General features: G+C 45.5%; 1 protein-coding gene across 2 annotated transcripts in view; it reads left to right on the top strand.

Annotated features, from left to right (window-relative positions):
- Positions 1 to 26804, top strand: part of Mapre2 (microtubule associated protein RP/EB family member 2) — a 144086-nt gene that overhangs the window by 50542 nt on the left and 66740 nt on the right. The window contains exon 1 of one of the 2 annotated variants that reach the window (XM_057788547.1): positions 2578 to 2815. The exons of the other annotated variant lie outside the window; for it this stretch is intronic. Coding sequence (XP_057644530.1) covers positions 2697 to 2815 — 119 coding nt within the window. The 5' untranslated portion in view covers positions 2578 to 2696. Of the gene's footprint in view, positions 1 to 2577; positions 2816 to 26804 lie in introns of those variants that run through there. 2 annotated transcript variants of the gene reach the window in all.

The following is a 26804-nucleotide window of genomic DNA, read 5'->3' as shown; positions in this document are numbered from 1 at the left end:
GTCCCCTAGATTTTGGCAGGACCTTCAGCCTATTTGATGTCTCTTCTAGGAGACAGACTGGGAAACTAGTTGCCTTTTGATTGATTGATGATTGATTGTTTTAACCTTTATTCCTACATTCATTTAATTGAGCCTTGAAAGGATGGGTTTTTCTCTGCCTCATTCCGTCTTTTCTGTATTTTCCGATATTGAATCATCCTCTCCCCAAAGTGGGATTTGCCTTCCTCTTTCCCCCAAGGCTAAATTGGAGACTAGCTGCCAGGTAACCTGATTTATGTGAGAGGAACGAAAGGCATCTGTTTAATGTTTTCAAATTATTACCCCTGTTACCCCTGCATCTTAGAGGGTAATGGCTGCTCTCAGGAACTCTCCGGGTCCCTTTATAGTAGCATGGCTCAGAGCGGTCATAGAGGAAGATTTACAAGAGCTTGAGAGTCCACTATCCCTCCCTTTTCAGCCTACCGAGTACATTTTTGGCCATTGCTCCCTCCTTCTTGAACAGCCGGACAAGGGTGGACAGGCAGTGATGTTTACTCTGCAGACTGTGGTAGAAATGAGTTTAAAGCGATGGACTGGACATTCAAATTTTGACCAAATTAGTCCTTGCCATCATGCCAAAGTGAGCTCACGAAAGAACCCCCATTGAGAGGGCATGGTGGGAAAACAGTGCGTTTGATCTGCGGGCGGTATCTTTAAAGTTCAGACTGACTACCGGAAAGGGAAAGCTTCTGCGAGAGGAAAAAAGTCAGTGGAGAAATTAGCAACTGGGTCAAGTAACAGAAACAGCAAGAGGAAGTGCGCGTCGAGTTGCCTCATAACGGCCACAGTCCCAGCTCCCTTCAGCTGGCTGTTGGATGTGAACGAGACCTGGTGTGCCTCTTGTACTTAAACAGCTCTTCGCGCTCCTTAGTAAGTCTTGTGTCAGAATTGGATCCTGATTGGATGAGAAAAACAACTATCATGAGATGGATTCAGAGAAGGAACCAGTTTTTGTCTCCTGTGGAACTAACTGAATAAGCAGAAAAATAAAATTATTAAAATCACTGGCCAGAAGTTGAGTATAAAATAGAAAGGAAATGGGGAGGGGCTTGCTCGAGATTATCATTACCATCTGTGCTGTGGAACATTTGATTCCGATCCCAGAAGGTTGACACAGAAATAACTTATAACTGGGGACACATGCTGTTGAATTTTCAGGAATGACAGAATTTTTGTTATTAATATCTGTATCACACTATGGGGACCATGATAGGCCACATAGTGGCCAATGGTGGAGGAAGCCGTAACTGGGAACTTTGCCCTTTATCCTTACTCATGTGGGGCCTTTTACACCCCCAAATTTTCTTCTTTATCCACTCTATGGATGTCCAGAGAGAGCTTCTAATGAGTAGAGAATCCAGACCCTCTTCACTCAGGAAGTGATGCCGCTGGTCCTCGGTAGGGGCTGTTTATTATCTCAACCCCAGGCTTTGCCCCGTACTTGGAATTCTGTACCCATTCATCGTTTCATAATATTTTGGACACGTACTGAAATACTTCTTACCTAGATTTATAACACCACAGGTCACTAGTGGTTGGTCACACTGGTAAAAAAAAAAAAATGTGTCATTTGCTAGTCTGCTTCATCACTTCCGGTGTGGTCTTTTTCTAGCATGCTCATTTTTAAATTGGGGATAATGGTTCCTGACTTACAGCAAATTATTTGCAAATACCATTTGCACTGCTGAAACTGCCTGAGCGTTAAGCTTCGAAATGTTAAATGAGGTGGTCACTTGTTTATTCCACAATAAAGGACAGAGAATTGGTGATAGGAATCAAAGGGCCAGGAAAAGAATAAGAGGACAGATGAGCCTTGGGGCATAGATAATTCTAGAATTTGGTAATTTGAACAAGGCGATCATAAGTTCAAGATCAGCCTAGTCCTAACACAAGCCTGCTTTTATAAAGGAAAAAAGGTTTCTCTAACGGTGATATTATAAACTGGTGATTACATAAATAATTTTAAAAAAATCACAATTGGGAAATTATTTTGTACAGAGTCATTTAATTTGTAACGGTCATCCTCACGGTATGGTCTCAGAAGATGTAGTTTCCATACAGATTTTATTTTTCTGCTTCTTTTAAGCAGGAGGTGGCTGCTTTGGAGAACAGAGGACGAGGAAAAGCTTAACCCTTTTAGTCCCTCACCTTCCCTAGAAGCTAGCCTCCAGGTCTTTGTGGGTTTGTCCTGCAACCTGACCATGTTTCCTGTCCTGGGCCTTGGAGCTACCCCAGGCCTGGGCATGAATCCTTTTGTGTGTACAGCTGCAGGGGCAGCTTGGTCTGAGAGGAAGCAGCTAAAGGAAGAGCCGGTTCTCACTCGGGCTCAGGGCGGGTCCATGCCAGATGCCGGCCAGCCCCTTGCTCTGTAGCCTGCAGCCCCGGGCGCTCACGCTGAGCCGCTCTGCGTGAACCTAGGCAAGCCTACGAGTTAGCGGGTTGCTATGGTGACACTGGGCACGTGACCAGTCGCTGCCGCTGCTGCAGGCGCCCTGACGTGAGAGGGCGTGGCCTTCGAGGGCGTGGCTTTGGGAGGGCGGGGCCGGGCGCGGAGCAGGAGCATAGCGCGGCTGCAGAGTGAGCAGCAAGCAGCGGGGAGACACAGCCCTTCGCCCCAGCCAGCCTCCGCGTGTGTTCCCTCTGTCGGGAGAGCGCCAATGCCTGGGCCGACCCAAACCTTGTCCCCAAATGGCGAGAACAACAACGACATCATCCAGGATAACGGGACCATCATTCCTTTCCGGAAGCACACAGTGCGCGGGGAGCGGTCCTACAGGTACTGGCACGGGTGGCTGCGGACTGTCCGTCCCGTTACGTAACGGGGAGGCCGGGATTGCTTGGTTGCAGGGTCCTGTGTCGGTGGGGTGAGCATGGAGGCTTCCGCGGGCGAATAGGTTTGTTGCCAGCAAGAGGTCTCCCTCCATCTCTTCCCTGCATGCCATCTTCCCGCATCCCCGAAGGGACACAGGCTCTGCACTTCCTCTCCTCCTTCCCTTTTAGCATTTAAAGGAACCATTAGGTGGCGGGCACTAAAGGAGCAAACAAACGGGAGAATGGCGAGAAAGGGAGGATGGTGAGGAGCGCGCTTGCGCTTAACCTGGGGAGCATGCAGGAAAAGATGGAATCCTCTAGATGAAGCTGCAGTGTGTGATGTTAAACCGCCAGATTGATGGAGCTTTGTAAGAATTCTGCACGCTGATTGGTGCAAGGATTGACAGCAGAGGTCACAGTGTCAGACATTCACCAAAATCTCTCCATGGAAGCCGAGGCTGATTAGAAAGAGCCTAGACTGTTTCAGACCTAGGGGTTTAAAAAAAAAAAAAAAGGAAAAACAAAAAAACCACAACGACAAAAAGGAAACCTACCAAAACCCAGCGCCGCTATGCATTTTCTGAAGAGTTTTATGGCCTCTGCATGGGTGGAGGAGTCCTTCCTTCTTATTTACACCAGAAAGGTGATTCCTTGTTTTTTTGCTGAGGTCTGATTTGAGGATGGGAATGCTATTGGTCATTGTATTGTGAGCCTTTTGATTAATGAGTTGCCGGTGTCGTTGGCATCATTTTTTGCATTAACATATCTGGCAATATGTTCCCATAGATAAGCTCATTAAAATTGTTTGCATTGTTTAATAAGGATAACAATGTGATGCAGAATGTAGCTTGATCTTAGGCAGCTCAAGGCCAGACGTACAGGGAGACGGATAGCTCAGATTGTATTTCCTCTGAAGTTCTTTTGTACCGAGGTGGTTATTTTTAAATGTAACCTTCATAACCACCAGCGATGCTTTTGCTTTAAAGTGGCGCACACATACCTGCAGGATGCAGCCTCTGAGCCAGTGAGCAACAGGAAATAACTACTTTTTAAAGTAAGCCTGCCATCTGAATTCTCAAAAAATACTATGGGCAGAATATTCTGTGTTCAGATTCTATGTGCACATCATAAAGGAGACTCCCAAACTCCCCACTTCCTTCCTTACTGAGCAGAGATACCATTTGTTGTCTCAAAAGGAGGGAGGTAGACGCAACCCTCTGCCCTATTACATCTCTGGCAGTTACATAAATACTTGAAGTTAATTTTGGCTGCCCCCCTGAGATCACCCAGTCTCACATCTTATGGTTCCAATGACTAGAATTGGCATGGCATCCTCACAGATTTCAAGTGATTGTTACTCTCGTAATGTAAGCCACAGTTGGTCCTCAACTTCTGGAACTTGCCTTTTGGGGATCCTGCTGTTGGAAGGTCCCTTTCTTTTTCACCTTTCTCCACTGGGTGAACCTAAAAAGAGAATTTAAAAATAAACAAAATCAAGTTGCTTTGAAATCTCACTTATTTGAACTGTTCTTGTAGGCAATAAATTTGAAGCCCTTATTTCCTGAGCATCTTAATCCCTGCTATGTCAGTAGCTGCTGCTCCTAGGATGGAGTACACATTTTACCACGTGGGCCAAAGGAAGTTGCCTAATTGGGTTTTATTACTCATGTGAACCAACTCAAAGTGGTAATGAAAAACCATTTGCCAAAAAGGTCAAATGGGCCCTTCTTGTGGGGAGGGAAAGATAGTGCTTTATGATGAAATTGTGTTTGTGTTTTTAATGCAAGTTATTCCTTCTAATTATTAAATGATTTCTGCTTTGCTTTTTGATGTTTTATGGTAGCACCTTAAATTACATACAATTAAAACAAAGAAAACCCTAAATTTTTGGTAAAGATCTGACTACACTGGTGACTTCTCTGGAAACCCTGTGTTCATATTTTATAGACTAGGATTGCTGGGCGATGTAGTGAGAGATGCGTTGGCTCAGTGAAGAGAGCAGCCGGCACGGCTCCATTTGTGCAAGACACCCTTGGAAACAGACACACTGGGTGTCTCCCTTGGTCTGCTTTCTTTCAAAGTGAATGAGCAATACAATATTAACTACTGCTAGTTTTTGGAGAGACCTAAGAGAAGGGAAATAATGTGACACATTTTTCTATCCAGGAAGCATTCCATCTTTACTTTGGCATCCTACGACTGGGAATAATGTAGCTATCTGGTTGCTGAGGAAACTTGGAAGGTGATTTGAAAGCCACAACAGAGATTTAACCAAGTAGAAGTTTGACCTTGGCTGTAGGCGAGGTAGCTTTCAACAGTGAGATATGCCTGGAAGTTCTCAGTGAGTGCCCGAGAGAGCCTGAGTGTACTGAGGGCCCTGGCAACACCAGAAGCAGTTCTGATCCTGTTTCACTGGTTCCCAGCAGCCTCTCTCTCAGGCTTTATTTCCTACCATGAAGATTATGTATCCTAGTCTTTTTGGTTTTTTTTTTTTTTCACTTTATGTTTATTTTGTCTGTATATCTATGGACCACGTTCATATAGTGCCCTCCAAGGCCAGAGGAGGGTGTCGTATTTCCTGGAACTGGTGGTAGAGACAGTTATGAATCACCATGTAGGCTCAGGGAAATGAATCCCGGTCCTCTCTAAGAGCAGCCAGTGCTCTTAACTTCTGAGCCATCTCTGAGCCATCTCTTAAGTCCCTTTAATTCTACTCTTAAAGAGATGGAAGGCCTAAGAGCATACATGCAGGTCTGTAAACAGGGAACGTGCTCTGTTACCAAAGAGGAACACTTTTGGGAGCTTAGAGTGGAGAACACCTCATCTTGCCGGCATTGCAGGCAAAAGAAGGCAGGGACCCCTAGAAAGGACAATGGCATTCCTCAAGGACCGCTAATGTGCAAGCAGTCACTCTGGTTTCTTTTAGTTTCTTTTGCTGTTATTTATTTATTTAGGGTGGGTGGGTGCACATGCCACAGATGATGTGTTCTCTCCTTCACCATGTGACTTCTGGAGATCAAACTCAGGCCACTGGGTTTGGAGGCTAGCTAGTGCCTTTACCTGGTGAGCCATTCCCTGGGGCCAAGTACCAGATTGTTCAAAAAAAAAAAAAAAAAAAAAAAAAAAAAAAAAAAAAAAGATGTGGTCCTGTTCTAGACATCATAAGGCAGTTATCAAGCTTGTAAACAGGGTCCATATTTTACAGCCTGAAGTTCAATAGGTAACAAATCATGATCGAAAGCCCTGTGCACTTTAATTAGAAAGCAGGATTCCCTTTAAAAAAAAAAAAAAATCACCGTCTGTGTTAGAAATTGCACTGGAAGCAGTCAGGTATCAAAATGACCCAGTAAAGCCATCCGCACACTTTTCTATACCCACTGCACGACAGAGTGCCTCCAGCCCCAGCCTCCCCACTGCAGTTAGGAATCCAGATATTTTAAGAGCTGCTTAAAAAATAAATGTGATGAGGGCCATCCAAGGTGACAATCTTTAATTCAAAGAGCGAATGAGTCGTGGCCTGGACCTCCCTGGAGAGGCTACTCCCTACAGCTCTGTTCTACGCAGATGCCGGTCGGAAATGAGATTTATTAGCTGGCCTTCTGCCCACAGCATCTTTGTTTGCATACTCCAGGCCTTTGAGAGTGAGCATATAGAGAGGACTATCTCAGAATTGGTATTCCAGCATACAACTCGTGTGTCTGAATACTTTAAGAAAAGAATTACTTGGCCCCAGGAAGTGAACTGTAAAGAAAAGCAAAAAGGAGGTAATAAGCCTCAGATACTCACCTAGAACATCCAGCCTGTTTTGTTTTGTAAGTCAACTGTTGTTTAGGAACATAGAAAAATATCCTGTGTATAGATCTAGAAAATATAGGATTGTGATGTATGTTCCAATCGGTAGAAGCTCTTACAGGGTGTAGAATTCAGATGATACCCCGAAGAACAACAGTTACACACACCAGAGGTCTAGCCTCACCTATCTCCATTTTCTGTCTGTGAATTATCGGCAAAGGAGTGGTTTACAAGTACTAATTTTGTCTTTAGTATTTGACTTAGGGCTCATAAAACCCAGGAGGTTACTTAATGCTGCGCTAGGCACTCAACTTTGAGACTTCTTTTGGGGGGTCTTCCTCAGAGCCTCTATGAAAGGAGTGTGGATGCTTGTGACTTTGGGGGGAGACTGGCATGCTCTGTGGTGTCCATTTGTGGTGCAGGAAGTCAACAGAGCGGCTGTATGAGCTTGCCCTCCAGATTCAGGTTCGCTTTTCGGATGCAGCATCTTTCCTGTTCTTAGGGACCATGTGTAGGTGAAATAAATAATCTCTCAGTTTCCAGGAGAGGAGAGGCAATTACTGGGTGATATAGACATTCCATTTGGATGGGAAAACCATAAATGTTTGATTGTCTTCTCTGGCCATCGTCCGTGCTAGATGCCTCTTCAAGATCTCAAGTGCTAGCAAAGTCACAGGTTGGAATAGCTCATCCTCTATCTCATCCAGATTTCTTTGTTGTCAGTATCTTGCTCAGTCAGCTACGAGTAGTGGTTTGCATTTCCTGAGCCTACAGTGACTCAAAGTAAGGAAAAATGTCCTCAATTTGCCATGAGAAAACTCAAGACTTATATTCAGCAGCGATCAGGACAAGGGAGATGCGCCTCTCCTGGTGGAGAAGCAGTGAGCGTAGCTTACCTCACGAAGGGGCAGACCCTGAGGTCGCCTTCATAGCCAGCAGTCTGATTCAGGGGCTAATGTAGAGCCCTTCTACTGTCTTGATCCTCAGAAGCTCGAGCAGAGTACCTGGTCCATCAGTGTGAGGGATGCAGGAAGATAGATGTGGCCCAGGTAGCTACTCAGGCCAATCCCAGAGTCCTCATCCTGACCGAGGTCCCAGAAGTGACCTGAGAGTTTACCATGGCTCATCTGAGCATGTCTTAAACTGTGTTCATTTCACTTTCAAGGGCAAATAGACTTGCAACCACTTTCTTTTTGAAGAATAACATTTTACATGATGAATTATGTTAGAATATTTTGCCAGGCGTTGGTGGCGCACGCCTTTAATCCCAGCACTCAGGAGGCAGAGGCAGGTGAATCTCTGTGAGTTCAAGTCCAGCCTGGTCTACAAGAGCTAGTTCCAGGACAGGCTCCAAAACCACAGAGAAACCCTGTCTCGAAAAAACAAACAAAAAAAAAAAAACCCAAAAAAACCAGGCCTTTAGCCGGGCGGTAGTGGCACACGCCTTTAATCCCAGCACTTGGGAGGCAGAGGCAGGCGGATCTCTGTGAGTTTGAGACCAGCCTGGTCTACAAGAGCTAGTTCCAGGACAAGCTCCAAAACCAAGGAGAAACCCTGTCTCGAAAACCAAAAAAAAAAAAAAAAAAAAAAAGAATACTTAAAAGCTGGATGTGGTGGCACATGCCTGCAATCCTGCACTCAAACTATAGAAAATAGGAGGATCAGGAGTTAAAGGCTGCCCTACCCTCTGTGAGCCCCTGTCTCAACACGGAAAAAGAAGGCGGTGGTTTCGGGCTATCTTTTAGCTATGTGGTTATGTAATACTGATCCTGACCTGGTAATATTATATCCAGCCATATCGTATGCACTGTTTAGATGCCTGTCTCTTACAGCACTGCACACACACACACACACCCGTGGTCTCTGAGCTCCCTGCCCCACTCACCTTGAGTCTGATTGCTCATCTTAGTATCTTTGGCCCTTCGTATTTATTACTATTTTGAGAGAATTCTTCCCAAGTAGAAACCCCCAGTTACATATGCAGTGAATAAGTACGTGTTATGCAGCTTCTGTTTAATGAATCAAATTTTTTGTTACTTGCATCCCCAAAGATAGACTGTTTACTTTAATGAAAACAATCAGTATGGCTGAGCAGACTTTTATAGACCTGCACAAAATAATTTCTCAATAAATTACCCCCAAAAAAGGACACAGTATTTATATTCCATCCAATCACCCCATTTTAATTAGGATTTTGCTCACTTGAACCAAGACAGATGTCCTTAAAAAGTCTTTTCTTCCTTCTGAAGGAGGAGGGGTTGGTGGCAGCTTTTAGTGTCAGTGCCCCTCAGTGCTTAGCTAGTTAAGAAAACGGGGTTCAAATCAGTGTTCCTCAAGTGTCTGCCTCTAGCATGACTCCATCAGGTCGAATGACCATGCCACAAAGATCTGATTCTGGCCTTGACTTTGGGATAGAAAAGAGAGCAGGCGAGGGATTTAAGAAGGAAGGTAATTTGTATGCATGTATGCACATGCATATGAACATGTAGCTGCACATATGTGCACATGGGCAAAAGTCTGCATCTTCAGTGCCAACACCGTTGTTTCTTAAGTCACTGGCATCTGCAACATTCTATGGGATAGAACGTGTGGAAATCTAAATTTTAATTGGCACAGGGGACCATGTGTGGAAGTGTTCCCTGTAATTTTGGCACTAGGGATCTTGAATTCAAGACCAGCCTGGGCAACAGAGCAACTTTAAATATATATATATATACACAGAATTGACCTTGAGGGTTCTGGTCAGTGCTTACTGTTACCTGAGCCCAGGTGACAGTGCATCTCCCGAGGCGCCTTGAACGTCTTAACACCTCACTTTGAAGACATTAATTCCTTGTTCTTTATTTAGTGCCAGCCTGCCTGGGCAAAGCCCTGAGAGGTAACTTGTCAGAGGTGGCAGATGCATTGGACATCTCTAGGAGGCTCTCTTATGTCCGCTGCTCACTCTGAGTAGGAACAGCGGTGTCCTTTTCTTAGGAGCCCTCTGTGATGACGACAGAGTTTTCACTTGGTGCCACACGAGTCACAATCAAGTGGCTCTGCTGAAATGGGCTCCTCCGCTCTGCCTTAGTGGCTCTGCTGAAATGGGCTCCTCCGCTGCTACGTTCCTTACCACTCTCATCCAGTCATTCTAGAGTGCTCAAGCATACTTCAGCCTGGAATGGTGAAGTATTTTAAGTTGTCATCATCAAGTTTTACACAGTTGCCATTATGTTAATATTTAAACCCAAATTTTCCCTTAAGCAAACAAACTTCCTTCTCTTGCCAGTTTGCTCATGGGGGCCCTTAGAATACAAGGGTAAATAATACCAGCGCCTCGCTGAAAGGGAGAGGCCAGAAGCCTAGGCAGCAACAAGGAGAGAGTCCTGGTGGAGGGGCCCAAAATGGAGAGACACCCCAGAGAAGACCCATGTGTTTGTTTTATGTTGGGTATGGCTAACATTGGCTCACCAGATTCAGCCACACCTGGCCAGCAAGCCCCAGGGAAGAGTCTCCTTGTCCTCAGTACTGAAAGTGTAGGCACGTGCTGCCACACCCTACTTTTTTGTGGGTACTGGGATTAAACTCAGGTTTTTATCTTTATGTGAACTTTACCCCTTGAAATGTCTCTTTGCCTCTCCCTCTCCCCCATTTTCAAGCAAGGTCTTGTGTAGCCCAGGCTGGCCTGAAATTCACCATATACCCAAGACTGGTCTTGAATTCCTTGTCCCTCAGTTTCCTAAGTACTGGGTTTACAAGCATGTTCCATTCAGAACCAGCTACAAGTACTACTTTAAATGTTTTGTTCATTTATTTGGTTGGTTTGATTTTGATTTTTCTAGACAGGGTTTCTCTCTGTAGTCTTGGCTGTCCTGGAACTCCCTCTGTAGACCAGGCTGGCCTTGAACCTAGAGATCTGCCTACCTCTGCCTCCCGAGTTCTGGAATTAAAGGCATGCACCACCACTGCCCAGCTAAAATTTTATTTGTTATTTTGATGTATTTAGTGCATATGTGCATGCATGCGTACATGTGTGTGTGTGTGTGTGTGTGTGCGTGCACATGCACACTTGTGGAAGTCAGAGGACAATTTTGTATAGTCTATCCTCTCCTTCCGTCTTTACACGGGTTCCAGGGATTGAACTTAGGTTACCAGGTTTGAACAGCAAGTGCTTCCCCTACTGAGCCATCACACCAGCGGTGTAAGCACGGTTCTTACATTAGAGGCCCCCAAGCCACAGATGCGCAGTCCTCCTCTGTCATCCGCCTTGAGGTCTCCCACTCAGGGAGCCACCCATCATCCTCACGTCATTCGGCTTTCTCCAGTACACACTGTGCTGGTTTGGGGGGGTGTCAAGCCTGCTTAGTATGCTCAGTGACTCTTCGCCTAACTGCACAGTCGTCCTGGTGAGGACTGTTTTGCAGTACCCTCTGTGCGGTTTCCTTTTCTTCCTGTTTATTGAGCACCTGCTGTTTGTCAGGTGCTGTGTGGGGTCCTAACATTGTACGAAGACAAGGAATTGCCGGTTCTCAATCACTCTGACCACAGTCCTCGGGCCTCTGACCCACCTAACCTCCCACTTTAGGACAGATACAGAGAGAGAGAGAGACAGAGACAGAGACACAGAGAGAGACACAGAGACACAGAGAGAGAGACTAGGAATATCAGTATCTGCCCTTAAAGTACCCCGCAGGTCCCGTGATGCTGGCCGGGCAGCCAGCCATCCACAAGGAGCATGCCTTCCTGCACAGGCAGCCTCCTCGCCCAGCAGGCTGGATGAAGTCTGAGAGCACCCCAGGGACACTGCCAGTTAAGAAGGAACAAAGGACAGCTTCGCCTGCAATAACTTCACCGTGCTATAGCCTTGAAGTAAACAGACTCTGGGGTGGGTAACCAGACGGACTCTGCTAGAAAAGGAGGAAGCAGAAACAGGAGTCCCAGGAGGGCCGGCTTCTCAGGCAGATGTGTGCAAAGTGTGGGGAAGAATGAGGGTTTCTGGGGTGCGTGTGTCTGGCTTTCCTCCCCTCTGTTTTTCTTTCACTCCAGGCAGAGTAAATTTGCTCCTCCAGCAATTCTAGAGTAGCAAATGCTATAAGCACTGAGTGAACCTAGGCTGGCTGTGGCCCCAGGCAGTTGGGATTAAATGGGCCTCCTTCAGATCTCTTACTGGGGCCTGAAACTCACAATAAATATGCAAGGAATTGATTCTCTCTCCCTGGGTTTTCTGGAAGGCACACAACAGAGGCTTTAAGATGTCCCCATGAGCAGCACTGGCTGCTTCTGCTTCCTCTGTTCCTTCACATTTTCTGTCCAGATCTGGCACCTCCTTCCTACTGTGTATAGGGGTCTGGTGGGTGTTCAGAGTGCCCAGCCAGAGAGCTGCTTGGCTCTGGCATAAGACATATGTTCTCTGCCTCAGCCTCCATCCAAACCGTATGACAGGGCAGATGCTCTCTGCCTCCTCGAGCGTCATTTCCCTACTGTACCTAGGGAGGTAACAGTGCCAACCCCACGGGGTAGTTGTGTGGACTAAATGAGCCAGGAACATGAGGAGCACGCACTGCTGCCTGGGGCAAAAAGTCCCATACAGAAAGCTAGCTAAAGTTAGCATCTGTGACTTTCTACCTGTCTTTATAATCTGTGATCTTTGTGTTCTAAATACCTGGCACAATTCATGACTCATGGCAGGTGTTCTTTAAAAATCCCATCGACTTCATGAAGAATTCATTCAGAAACAATAAACTGAATCTATTTTAAGCGTGTAGCTCAGTGGGTTTGGGTAGGGTCGGTCCTGTACCTTGTGCCTTTTAAAGCCCGCATTTCCTCTCCCCACAGCCCCAGGAACTCTCTGTTGCAACGGTTTGTGTGGGATGGGATCAGATGGGATGCACGGCTCAGCATCTGGCTGTTTTGACTCAGTGTCAGGAGTTCGAGGTCCACCCATAATGGCCGTATCCATGGTGGTGCAGCTCTTTCCTCTTTACTGCCGAGTAGTATTCCATCATATGGCAAACCATATTTTGTTTATCCACTCACCAGCTGCTGAACATTAGCATTTTCAGTCTGGGTGGTTAAGAATAAAGCATCTGAATATTCATGTGCAAATCTTGGTGGGGACATGTTTGCATTTCCCTGGGGTTAATGCCTATGGGGGGGAAATGACTGTGTTTAGCTGTGTGTTTGTGGGGGTGGGGTGGAGGAGGGAGAGTGTGTGCCCAAGAACAACCTCAAGTGTCCTGGGGTACTTTCTGAACCTCATTTTTTTTTTTACGACCAAGTCTCTCTCACTCGCATGAAACTCACCTAGTAATCTGTTCTGATTGACCAGTGAGTCCCAGGGAGCCTCCTGTCTCCGCTTCCCCAGGGTTCGAAGCATGTGCCATGCCTCTATGCCTGGCCCTCTATGTGGGTGCTGAGAGTGCTGGTGCTCTTTTTACCAGCTGAGCCCCCAGCCCCCAGTGTTTAACTATAGAAGAACCTGAAAGCGGTTCCTCAGAGCGATTGTACCTTTTCCCGCCCTCATCAGAGCCCTGGCCAATCTGGACTGACCCACATCCTTTGTGGGTGTATATAGGTGTCTTGTTAAGATTGCAAATTCCAGTTGAGAATCTTTCCATGTGCATATTGACTGAATACATTCTTTAGTGACATGTCCAACTCTTTAGCCCATTTTAAAACGTCATTAATACAAAATGGTCATTAAAAGTATGTTCTAAGCCAGAGGGTAGAGGTACACACCTTAAATCCCAGCACTCAGGAGGCAGAGGTAGTTGGTTCTCTGAATTCAAGACCAGCCTGGTCTCCAAAGGGAGTTTCACAACAGCCAGGGCTGCCCAGAGAAACCCTGTCTTGAAAACTAAACAAAACAAAAAGTATATTCTAGATGTTTTAATGTAGTCTCAGTTTAGATTTTAATGTGTATGGGTCTTATGTGTTTAACCTGCACAAAGTCCTTCAGGAGCAAAGGATGCTCCTTCTGGCCTCTCCCCACTGGTCTGCAGTAGTAATACTCATAGCCATTTTCTAAGTGCAGATTAAAATGCCCTCACGCAGAAGGCCTGTAACCAGAACCATTTCCCGTTCCTGATGTGTTCAGGTCTGGGGGTGCCTCCAGAGCGCACCACTAGGAGCATCCCTAGTCTGAGACTCTTATCTTTCAGTGCCCCCAAATGTCAGATCCTGGAGCAGTTTGTATTTGAGATTTGGGAATTAGAAGAGCTCAGCCTGTGCACATCGAATGGTATTGTAACAGAATAATTATGACGGTTTAGAAAAACGACTAAATCCACTTTTGAAATGCCCTGTGAAGGTGTTAGGTTTGGAAGCTGGGCTTTCTTTGCCGTCGATAGACATGAAGGGCTCTTTTACCTCTTAGAGAATGCTGTAATTACGTAGATAATCTTCTCTTTGTGCCCTGGTTCCTCTTGTGCTAGATCGAAGGTTCTGCTATTAAGATGAAGAATAGAATGTGTGTAGAAACCATTTAAAGACAACTAGGAACATTTGCCTGTTTTCAGAATCTCGCCTGGAGAACCAAATAGTGGACGCCCCCTCTATTAAAATTCTGTGGCAGGCACCTACCCCTACTCCATTTCCCTTTTCTCTCATTTGACTGGGATTGCTTGTTGGTTTTGTGGTGCTCAGGTTCGAACCCTTTCCATGTGCGTTCACAGTGTTCTGGAAACATAGCCCTCCATACTCTGCCGTCCTTCCCTTCCTACTCCCCACCCTGGAGTCTTCCTTTCCCCCTAGACGGTTTGACTTTTATTTTCATGTCATGTGTACTCATACGACTGACTTAATTCACTTATCATGATTCTCTGTAGTTACGTCCATTTTCTTGCAAACGATGTAGCTTCATTCTTCTCTGTGGCTGGACCATCGTGTATATAGACACATTGTGTATATAGATCCCTTTGTCCAGTCTTCTGTTGCTAGGCGCCTAGGTTGGCTCTATCATTTAGCCATCGTGAATCGTGCTGCTCGTTCACTGATGTGCAGTTGTCTCTGGGATCTGTCGACTTTAGGATAAATACTCAGGCTTGATATTTTCAGTTTTGGAGACAAGAGCTCACTAAGTTGCCGGGAGCTGGCCTTGAACTTGGAACTCTCCTGCAGCAGGCTCTTGAGTAATTCAAATCAGAGGCCTGTACAACCAGCTCTGGCTTAATGTCGCAGCTCTGTTGTTGCCTGTTTGGCTGTCAGTTTAGCTCTAAGCCCCTGGGGGCGAACTCCCTTTAGTTGACTCTGGAGACCAAACAGAAAGAGGTTATCTACACATGCTGGATTTTTTTTTTTTTTTTTTGGTTTTTTGAGACAGGGTCTCTCAGTGGTTTTGGAGCCTGTCCTGGAACTAGCTCTTGTAGACCAGGCTGGTCTCGAACTCACAGAGATCCGCCTGCCTCTGCCTCCCGAGTGCTGGGATTAAAGGTGTGCGCCACCACCGCCCGGCCTGCACATGCTGTTTCGAGAGGGTGAAATAGCCTCACCTCAGTATCCACTCACACCCAGTTCCATGCCCACATCTGTTTCCAAGTCCAACGCTACGATAACGCGGAAGTTCACCCTGACTTCACAGATGCCCTGGGCCTACTAAGTAAATTTTGTGATTATAACTTACATTTTTAGTCATTTTACATTTTGCTGCCAAACCTTTGAGGTCAAATTTCAGCAGTGTCCCTTGAGGACAGCCGTCTCTCACTCCCCAACGTGCAGAAGTTGGTTCTCTTTGTTCTCATTGGGACTGAACTGATCACAGCTGACCACAGCCACTTAACAGTGAGTGGAGAGTTGAGCCAGCCGTTTGCTGTTCTATGAGAGGAAGCTGCATGCTATCAGAAAGGACATCCTGTGATTCCCCTGGTTTACTATGGACGCTTTATTTAAATACTAGGATGGTCCCGCTTCCTCCCTTCTGTGAAGCAGGAAGCCCTGTGTGATAGTTTCTCTTTCACTTTGCATCTGCAACAAACAGCGCACTCCCAGAGACTCACAGAGAGAAAACCATGGCTTTTACTTGAGCTAGTGATGATTTTACCTTCTACCATTTCTGTTGCCTTGAAGTAATTAATTCACTGGACAACACGGGAAACAATTAAACATATTAATATACAGTTCCGGAACTGGGTCTATTGACTACCTAGTTTGGACTGTATACCTACACTTGAGTATAATACAAACATGACTGTGAAGATCTGAAACATGTTCACAGGGTGTTAACAGAGGCTGGTGTCACGTGTCTTCTCAGGCCCTGAAAGCCTCCACAACAGGATGTTATATGCTGGGTGCTTGAACCTTTATCCTCTCCCGTTGGCAGGTTAGATCCGCATGCAAGCCATTGCGGTGTCACGCTCCTCCTTAGGCTCCAGGAAAGAGTCTTTCCTGTCCCTCCCCATTGTGGTGTCCCCATGTGTTCTGTGGTGTACAGCTTCAGCCCCAGTCTCTTCCTCTACTTATCCTGCCTCCTTCATCTGTGTCTTGTTCCTGGCCGCCTTTTAAAGTATCAATCACTAGACCCACCCTAATCCAGTATCTTCATCTTAACTGGTTCATTTGTAGAGACCCTATTTACACATAAGGTCGCATGCTGAGGGTCCAGATACACGGGAACTTAGAAGAGGGACAGTCTTCAACTCTGTGTGAGTGCAGAAGACTATGTGTATGCATTGATTATGTAGTTATGTGCAGAAGACGATGTGTATGCATTGGTTATGTAGTTATGCATAGAAGATTATATGTATGCATTGATTATGTGTATGAACCCTTTTAAAGTTCACACTTTAAAAAATGATACACATAAAGTGAAAATGATACATATATCCTGCTATACATACCCAAAATTATTTCTTTTTTGAGGCAAGGTCTCCTGCTGCCAGGTTCACTATGAACTGACAGTAGAGTCAAAGACATTTTTGAACTTCTGAACATCCTCACTCTGCCTCCCAAATTCTGGGATTACAGGCTTGCCCTACCCTGCCTGCCTACTGAGAGAAACTTAGAAAGATAAGGGTTATGAATGAGTGAGGAAATAATAGCTCTTTTTTCATGTTGGAAATTAAACTTTCAATTTAGTCTGTGGTTAGATGCCAAGCTAATTCCCAGCCTGAATAATGGATATTTAAAATTTTTAAATCTTACCTTTTCTGTATTTTCTACTTTTTTATAGTGCAAAAATGTACAAAATTTTTAAAGCAAGAATTTTTTTTAAAAGGAAAAGCACTTTGACATTTAAAAAGTCATTTGTCCTTTGCTTTATTAAATGATTAACTATTTGAACTTATTTAATAGCTTAATCTTAGTGAATATGTGCACATATAAACACGTGAATAAATCTATTGGTGTTTTAATGAAGTGGATATTTATTGTTCTTAACATTATATTGACTGTAACAGTGACTGAACTAAGCCTGTAACTAAGGCTGAAATAATGTTAAGATAATATAGTCATTGAAACCTTGCCACAACATCTTTGACATCAAGTCTTTGGCTCAAATTCGAAAGTCAAAATAAGGTTTGGTTTATTAATTAATGGTTGAATTCAAAACGAATTTCCAGAACATGTTTTAAGATTTCTAAGCCAAATGAATCCTGGAAATCTAGAAACTAGCCATGGGGACAGGATGTGACTACTTCCAGATTGTTAGGTCTTATCAGTCCACATTGGCTCTAAAGTTGAGCAACAGTTAGCTCGCAGAGCCACACTCCAGACCTGAGTTTATCCTCACCGCCGTTCTTAGGCAGGCCAGTAATTGATCTACCGTTATTCTGTCTTTAAGAATCCCAGGTCCTGGGGCAGCAGAGATGGTGTAGTGGCTAAGAGCACTTGCATAAGGACCTAAGTTCGAATCCCCTGTACCCTTGTGAAAACACCGGGTGTAGCCCTGCTCCATTCTTCCCCAAGCCAAGGGTCTTACCATGTGTCTGTTATTTTTGTACTTGATCCAGTTTGAACGTGGCTAGCTCCTACCCTCCCAAGTGCTCAGTTTTAGCTCTCCCTACTGAAAATTTTAGTGGTAATTCACCCTTGCTAGGAATGTTGTAATTCTGATCTATAACTAAAATAAGAGAGAGGAGAGGAGAGAAATACTGCAAGGTGTGTGTGGGTGTGGGTGTGAGCACGCGTGTGTGTTTTACTTGTGCAATAATGTGTAAACTTTGACCTGCAGCAAGACTAAAGAGAGGAGAGGAAAGAAATCCTGCCAATCTCTCCTTCCCTTCCTTCCTCTCTCCCAGCCTCTGGGGTGGGTGACTTGGTGTTTCTCTACATAATACTGATATAGAAAGAGTATTAGTCTGTTCATTCTAGTAATACTAAATGAGTTTGTTTTAAAAGAAAAAACTTTTTCTGAAATACAAAGTGGTATTTGGTATCCTAGACGGGAGCACTAAGAGGCTGGGCTAAGATGTAGCTTTAGTGGCAGAGGCCTAGTCTGGCATGTACAAGGCCTTTGGTTCGAGTCCCAGAACTGCAGAATGAACAGGAAAATTTTCTGTTGGTTTCCTCCTCTTCACGGTCAGTTTGAGTAGTGTTAGAATTACCAAGGAACCACACTTCTAGGTAAGTCATTGGGGCAGTTTCCAGAGTAGTTTATCTGAAGAGGGAAGACCCACCTTGACCAAATGTGGACAGAACCATCCCAGGGGCTGGAGTCCCGGGTCAAATTAAAAAGGGGGGTGGGGGAAACCAGCTGAGCACCGGCATGCCTGCATGTCTGCTTCTTGGCTGCGGTGTCTTCACAGCAGACCTCGCTGCGGGAAAGATGCTGAGGTAGGTGAACTAGCACCCCTACCCCCTCCCCACCCCCAGCTTGAGTGCTTGCCTCACAGCTACAGCAGTTTGGCTGAAATCCCTTTAGCTCAGCTACCTCAGTGACTAGAATTTCCGTTTGTTGGCATGTTCAGGAGGGATCTCTTCGTTCATATATGTAGTATGGACTGTGGTCCCTGGGGTTGTGGAGTGGGTTTGATGTAGATTATCACACAAGGATGTTCAACCTGCTTCCTGCTTGCGGCGCATGGTCCAAGATGGCCAGAATGTGGCCCAGTGCAAAATTGCACCTTACTTAAATTAAGTCTTGCTCGAAACATTATGGGATGTTTTGTCTATTTCTTTATTTCAGTATCTCGATTGCACAGGTGTCGATCCTGAACTTTGTAGATGACAGGGGACTCAGAAGACAAAGGGACGCTTTCTCTCTCCAGGATTGAAAAGTTAATAGTATTCTGTTCCCTGATTTGAAGTTTTCCTTTTTGATTCAGCCTGCTTTGGGAAGAATTAAGAGAGGATGGGCACAGAAAAGACTTGGGATGAGAATCTGTTACCCAATTTGGACTTCAATGTGCTAGAATATCTTTAAATGTTAACCTGCACTTTACCGTCTCATTAATAGTCTCAGTTTTATTGATATTTCATTTTCATTTCCATTTCAAAATGTTCTCACGTGTTTAAGTCATTTCAACCACAATGAAGGTGCAGTCATTTGGATAGGCACCAGTCTTTGGGACAGAGATACCAAGGCTAGATTTTTTTTTTAAGGATGTGTTATTCTAAACACATTGGTCAAGATACCAATCTAAAGTCTTTTATTAGCTTTGAAAAAAAATATAAGCAGTAATGTCCATTTTTACTAATCTACCGAAAAAGTAAGTTGAGAGCCTTGGCAACAAAATGCACGGTCCTGGAAATGTGGCCGTTCCTAAAATACTAGCGTGGCTTGTGCGTTCCAGCTGCCAGGTGCTCCGGCCAGAAAGCGTTCCCAGCAGTAAACTGAGAAATCTCACCCAAAGCTCCACTGTTCAGGCCTTTCTTCATGGAAACATATGTTTAAAAATCATTGGGGTTTAAGTCCAGAATGAGAAACTGGGTTTAGTGACTGCCTGGGCTACAGAAGGAGTTCAAGGCCATCCTGGGGAACTTAGCTGAGCTACAGTCTCCAAATAAAATTAGAAGCCTGGGGATATAGGTCAGTGGTGTAGAACACTCTGCCTGCCATACCCCAGGCCTTGGGTTTGATCCCCTGTATGAAAATGAGGATTTGATACAATTCCACCACCGCCTTGTTTGAGGCCACAGCTCTGTCTTCACTTGCAGTTCTTCCTGGAGCTTTAAAGTGTGATGGGAGGGGGGAGGGGGACGCGAGGAGGGGGGCTGGCTTGCATTGAGAGCTAAGGTGTTGAGGGGAGCTGGCTTGCATTGAGAGCTAGGCATGGGGGCGGGGCTCTGGCTTGCATTGAGAGCCGCCATCACCCCCACTCCACACAAGCTGCTTGATAGTTGCGACCTCACAGAACTGTAACTTTTCCGGCATCGGGCATAAAACAGTTGTGTGGCATTGCCGGGAGGACAAGTCTGTGTTGATGATTCACTCTCAGTGGACAAGGGTGGCTGCTGAGTACTGTCATGTAGTGTCTCATCCAGTTCCCGTGCTTCTCCATCTTCTGGAGGCACAAGGTGACCAAGGTTGCCCAACCATTGGTGGGGGTTCTGGCTCTATAAGCTGGTGCCTTTGGCTCCTAGGTCAGAGCCCTTCCGAATCTGCAGATCAGCAAGTGAACTTTCGGAGCTGGCGTGAAGAATACACCAAATCCACGTTTTTCTTTCCTTTTCTCTTCCTTTCCTTTTTCCTAAAAGACAAATTCCTTTCGTCCACTCAACCCTAATTCGTTCCCTGCAGACTGCCTCATAACACAGGGGTGTGTTAGAACAGTTGCCTGCGTGGCCGACTGAAGATGCTGACAGAGGCAGAGCAGCAGCACCTGAGCCAGGTTCCATTGCCACACACTCTTCTCCTGTGTCCTACACACTCCATTCCCCACAAAACCCTCCCACTCACTCACTCGCTTAGCATGGACTTAAAGTTTGGTACGCTCCCTGGAGATAGGGTAGTAAATAAGACGTACACTATAAAGTTCCTGCCACGGCAGAGCCTGTATTGGGAAGACAAGAAACATGCCGGCTAATCACAGATTGCGTAATGTGCAAGAGTCGAGGGCAGAATGATGTCGGAGCAACTGGAGAGGCCACCTCAGCAGGTGAGCAGGGAGAGCTTGCCGAGGACCTGAAACATGAGGTGCAGGTGATGGCGCTTTTGCCTAAGCCTCGGTCATCCCTTCAGGACGAGCTGGGAGCTGCCTCCATCACTGGTTTCTCATTATGAGAAGGTTTGGAGCAGGCCGACTGAAGATGCTGACAGAGGCAGAGCAGCAGCACCTGAGCCGGGTTCCATTGCCACACACTCTTCTCCTGTGTCCTACACACTCCATTTCACACAGTGTGGCCGAACAACTGAGCCTACCACCCAGTGGTACCCAGTGTGCCCATGACCTGAAAGGTTAACCAGGGGCCATGCTGGGCGGGGCCAACTTGGGCCCTGACTTAAAATTACTTGGGATCCTGGGAGAGAGCAAAGGTCAGAGTGTCCGGGAACAAGGCCAAACAGGGATGGGAAAGTAAACAGAAGGCATATGGAGGAGAAGAAGTAGATGTAGGGGGAGCCAACAGGGGTGGGCGGGGTTGCTGGGCAAAAGTTGGTGCCCTGAGGAGACCAGCCAAGTCTTGTGGCATGGGAACAAGCGCTGGGTTACTAGGGTTATTTTCGGAATATGGGCAAAGCCACCCACTGCTTGAAACAGATGGATATTTAGGCAAATACCATCAGCTGAATGTCAGACCATATGAAGAAACATGTGTCCACTGTGTGTGCATGAATGTGTGCACGGTGTATTGTGTGAGACCTTAGCTCCATTCTCACTGTGTGAAGTCAGCTCCCATTCATATCCCTGGACAAAAAGCTTTTTTAGAATTCTGAAATTTTCTTATTTCTTGGATAAGAGTCAAGTTTCTTATTCATTTCAGGGTCACAGGTATCAACTTAGTTCTGAGTTAAAAATTCAAGCAACAAAAATGTCTCCCAGTATTTGGCACCCAAAGGGTTCCTTCTTTTGTGTCAGGAACCAAACAAAGGACGGACATACATGAACAGGAGATACCTGGTAAAGCTGCGGGTAGCAGCAAGCCACTGAAAGGTGGAGGGTGCATAGTCAAGGCAAATTCAGGGGCCTCATTTGGCAGACAGTTACAGAAATCTATGCATTTTAGCCATATTCTGTTCTAAAGGGGGCAGGGCTGGAGAGAGATCTCGGCAGGTGAAAGCGCTTGCCGCACAGACACAAAGACCTGAGTTCGAATCCCAAGCACCTATGTAAAAAGCCAGACTTTGGGGGGGGTGGAGGCAGGAAGATCGCTGGGTCTTGCTAGCTGCCAGCTGATCCATGTTCAATGAGAGACCTTGTGTCAAGGGGATAAAGTGTAGAGCAGGGTATCCGTATCATCCTCTGGCTTCCACATGCACATGGGCGCATACAAATGCTCATACAGTGTACACACACACACACACACACACACACACGTAGAATAAAAAGTTAAAAGTAACGGTTAATTCTCAAAGGGGCAGACATCCTCAAGTTATTTTCTATCACTCTCTCCAGGAAGTGGCAGTTATTAGCAGGAGTTGTGAGTTAAGATGGCCAAGCTAAGCAGAACCCTATGCTCACACTGCTAGCATCGAGCAGATACCACAACCACCTAGAAAAACCTGGAGTGTGGCAGGCAACCCAGCCCATCTGAAACTCAGTTTCCTCAAAACATCTGTCCTCAAAGCCCCTTCATGTGGAAGCCCTTGCACTGGTTTTCTTTGCTAGTGTTGAACCGCAGTTGCCTAGTCTGAGGGGGAAATGTGTCTCTGTGTCTGTGGTCTAGTATTGTGTGTCGTGCCTGACGCTTCCATCTGTGTGTGAACTCAGCTCTGGCCACCTCGGAGGCCTCCCTTTCTTCCCAAGGAGTTTGACTTGCCTCATTAGCTCATCCCATCACAGGACCGTAAAATCCGGGAATCTGCCCAGAGCTGTGTGATTGGTACATGGAGGCTGTGTGGTGTCTTTGATTTCCTCCCTCATCATCATCAGAAGGCACACAGAATCTTTAAAACCTCATCTTCAATGAAAGTCTCGGGTTTTTGTATCCTTTCTTAGGGATGATATGTCTTGTCAAGGTTTTTCTTTTTATGAGTCCCTCTGAACCCCCTCTCTACTTAGTTCTGATCTCTCTCTGCCTTGGACAAATCCTTCCTCCCCTGCCATGTAGGTGGTGAATTAATGAATGAAGAGAACGTAATGCATGAATTAATAAATGAAGAGAACGTGATGAATGAACGAATGATGAATGGGGCATGGTCTAGAGATGTTCTTTCCTTGGTGAAGCACCTCAGCCCCACCTCTCCCAGCCCCTCTTTTGGGGAATGCATTATACACAACTGAATTATGCACAGGGGGATTTCTAGTTCACGGCACACATTTACACCCTTGCTTCCTTTGGAAGCTCCAGTTCATCATGAGGGATGCTCTCGGGGAGGTGGACATGTGTGTGCTGCCACAGGGCTCCCCACCACCCTCAGATACTCGACAGTTAGATAGGGCTCACCTTTGAGTGAAGTGTGGACGTTCTTCCCTTGCCTCGTTCTCTGATTTTTGTTGTTTGAGGTTTTTTGTTTTTGTTTTTGAGACAAGTCTTAACTGTGTAGCCCTGTTTGGCTTGGCTTTCTAGAACTCAGTAGATCCCCCACTTCTGCTTCTAAGTGCTCAGCTTAATGGAGTGTTCCACCACGCCCAGGTGACTAAGTATCTTAATCTGTGGGCAGAGATGTAGTTTTTTCTCTTTAAAATATTTATGTTAACATTATTCTAGAAACTATATCTGTAAGCATAGGATCATTATTGTATCATCAACTTGATAAATCTCTTTTAAACATATTTGTGAATGCCAAGAGGGTTCATAAAAGAGCTACTTTTGTTAGAATAACCCTAAAAAGATCTTTCTGAGTAAAGGGTTCTGCTGCAAATTTGAAACACAGCCCCTCTCCCTACCTCATTTGTGGAGTGCTCTAACTTTGACAATCCTAAAATCTTTACCAGAGAATAGCCTATGGTGTGGGATCTGACAGTGCCGCCTCTAAGTGAGCCAGGAACTGAGAGAGAAACGCTGTGCTTAGGAACCACAGGTGCTTCTCTCCCCCATCACATATGGGACACTTCACACGGCTCTCACACCCCGTCTCCGTAATTAGCCTGCAGTCAAGCACTGATATTTAAAGCTGTAGTTGAGCTGTCCTGGCGTCAGATCCTTATACGGCCCTGGCAAATCATTCTCTACAGAAACTCAAATGTATAAGTTGCTCACATGAAAGAAAAGTAACATTCCCTTATATCTTTTCCAGTCTGCTCTTTGTTTCATTTATGTAAAATGGAGAGAATTTATTTTCCTTAGATTCTTGGTGGTGGGTTACTTCTCCTGGTGATGAGAAAATTGCTGAAAATAGAGATTGTTTTAGGAGACCAAAAATAGTCACAGGTACAGACACTGTCAGCACAAAATGTGTGAATGGAATATATTGGCATGGTTGGCTAGAATTTCTGAACATTTTATAGCAAACACAAAAGATTCCAGTTGAATATAGACTCCTCAAGGAAATGACCAAAGAAGGTGACTGAAGACCTTCATGCCTTTAAAAAATATGTGTTTGTTTCTGCATCTATGTGTGTGCCTGTGTGAGTTTATGTGCACCATGTGCATGCAGTGCCTCTGGAGTCCAGAAGATGGCATCAGATTCCCCTGGAACTGGAGTTAGAGGGGGTTGTGAATCCTTTGCAGCAGTGGTAAGCACTCCTAACCAATGAACCATCTTTCCAGTCCCCATAATAACTTTTAAAGATTTCGCTTCAGCGTAGGCTTGGGGTGAATGTAAGCTAAACAGGGCCTCCGCACCATGCCACAGATGAGAGTTCACTGCATACAGAGAGCTGTTCTGCAGATGGCCTTGTCTAAACTTGGGAAGACTCAGACGTTAGTTGTTAAAAAGAATCAAAGTAGATTTGGCATGCCTTATGCCTCAAATTAATTTCTTAAATCTTTCTTTTGTGGACAACCCCTTCGTAAGACCAGAGCTAGGATCCTGGAACACCTGATGTATCATGGGTGCCACTTTGGGGGAACTGGGAAACACTGGGGTGTCCTTACAAAGGGTTGGCTGTGCGTGTGAAGGAGAGAATGGGACAGTGTGACTGTAGTGGTCCATTTGGTGGCATTGGGTAGAGCAAAGAGACAGAATGATTGACCTAAGAAACCATTTCAGTTAGTATACAGTGCTGACTCCAACATTTTATGTATTTGTTTATATTTGTAGAATGCCCCCAAATAATTCATAAGCCTTGCCAGACTGATTCTTGGACAAACCTACAGATTATTTTATAATTGGGTTTAGAGGTCCATGACTGGTAAGGTGGTAGAATTCACATTTTTTCCCCATGTTTGGGGCTTGCCGAGCCTTAATTCAAGCTAGTTTGTCTCATCGACTCACAGAAAATTCCATTTGTTTTAGTAGGCAGAAATGCAATGACTAATTTATGTGGTTCAATAATTGCTACAGAGCATAAGCTTGCTGTGCCTCTCTGCCCAGCACCACCACCACATGTCAAATGCAGGGGAACTGAATAAACCAGTAGTACTTTGGGCCTTGGGCTGTCCTTTCTCTGAAGTCGCCGTCCACAGAGAAGCCAGAACTGAAGCTTTGCTTTCTGAGAATAGGAAGGGATTTCTGTTTTTGTTTGTTTGTTTGTTTTGTGTGGGAGGGTTCTTTCATGTTTTTAGAGGGGAAAATTGCCACCTTCCTAGAACATTTATAAAAGCAATGTATAAGTCCCTGGTTTGTAGCCGAGGCATCTGTTACTACCCCATCAGGGCTGCTGGGATCACAAGGTGCACAGCACCTGGTTTTTTATGTAGCTTTTGGGTGCTAATTCGGGTCCTCATGTTTGCAAGGCAGGCAGTGTACTAGCCAAGCCGCCTCCCCAGTCTCCCTTACCTGCTTTCCATACTATTGAAGTTAACCAGGTCCTGAAGTCAGAACATGGACATGGTGCTTTGACCCTTTGTTTGAAAGTTTGGCAAAGAGCTGATTCTGTCCCAGAGGCCACATGTTACATCATCTGATAATCAACTGACATTTCTGTCTAAAGGACCCACTGAAGGCCCAAACACGAGCACCAGCCCTGTGCTGCCATTGGCTCTTTGTGCCATGGTGTCTAGTGTGGTCTTGCTTCTTGTAGTTTGGCATTCATCTTGATGAAAACCCAAGAAGTGAGTTTAAAAAGTGGTATCTTGGGGCTAACGAGATGGCTTGGCAGTTAAGAGTTTCTGTAGCCTGCCGGGGGCACAGGTTCGGTTCCCAGCATCTGCATGGTGGTTCTCAACCATTCCTAACTCCAGTGCCAGGGGCTCCACTGTTCTCTTCTGACCCGGTTCTCATGACATACCTGCAAATAAACACACACACATAAAATGAATAAACCAAATGAAAAAATTAAAAACAAAATTGACGTTTTTAATTCTTATAATTTCTGTCTTCAATGGAGTGTTTGTGTGTCTCTTGATGGTCCAAAGCCAGGCACATGGGCCTGAAATTTGTGTCCCCCGGTGAGCTGGAACAGTGGCCCTTCAGATGGCATGTAACATCCTCATTTGCGAGGGAGGACTATGACTCCAGCCCTGCTTTCCTCCCAGGAGCAGCATGGAGTGGCTTTGTCTCTAAGATGATGTCTCGCTCCCTCGTGCGAGCCACACAACTTTCTGCTAGGCAGGGGCAAGTGTTTTCACCTTTACATTGCCATGTAGGTTACGAAGCAAGAAATTATAATGAAACTTTAGAAGTTCCGAATGTATCCATGGAAAGTATAGGTTATTTAATTCTCATCTGAGGCTAATGCTTAGAAAAGCATGAAAATATTCTCTTCTTAGTCACCTGGATAATTTCAGATTGAATATATTAAAATTGTGTCTGTAGAAAATGGTGGGACTGGGAGAGCAAAGATGACATCAGCGTGGCAGTAGAATCACACACACAGAGACATGCACACACGTGATGGGGAAGGGGCACAGATACACACACAGAGCCATGCACACACGTGGTGGGGAAGGGGCACAGATACACACACAGAGCCATGCACACATGTGGTGGGGAAGGGGCACAGATACACACACAGAGACATGCACACACACGTGGTGGGGAAGGGGCACAGATACACACACAGAGAGATGCACACACACATGTGGGGAAGGGGCACAGATACACACAC

The sequence above is a fragment of the Chionomys nivalis genome, chromosome 14, assembly GCF_950005125.1.
Source record: "Chionomys nivalis chromosome 14, mChiNiv1.1, whole genome shotgun sequence".
In the NCBI taxonomy this organism is placed as follows: domain Eukaryota; kingdom Metazoa; phylum Chordata; class Mammalia; order Rodentia; family Cricetidae; genus Chionomys; species Chionomys nivalis.
The sequence above is the reverse complement of the archived record's forward strand: the minus strand, read 5'-3'. Positions and strand labels throughout refer to the sequence as shown.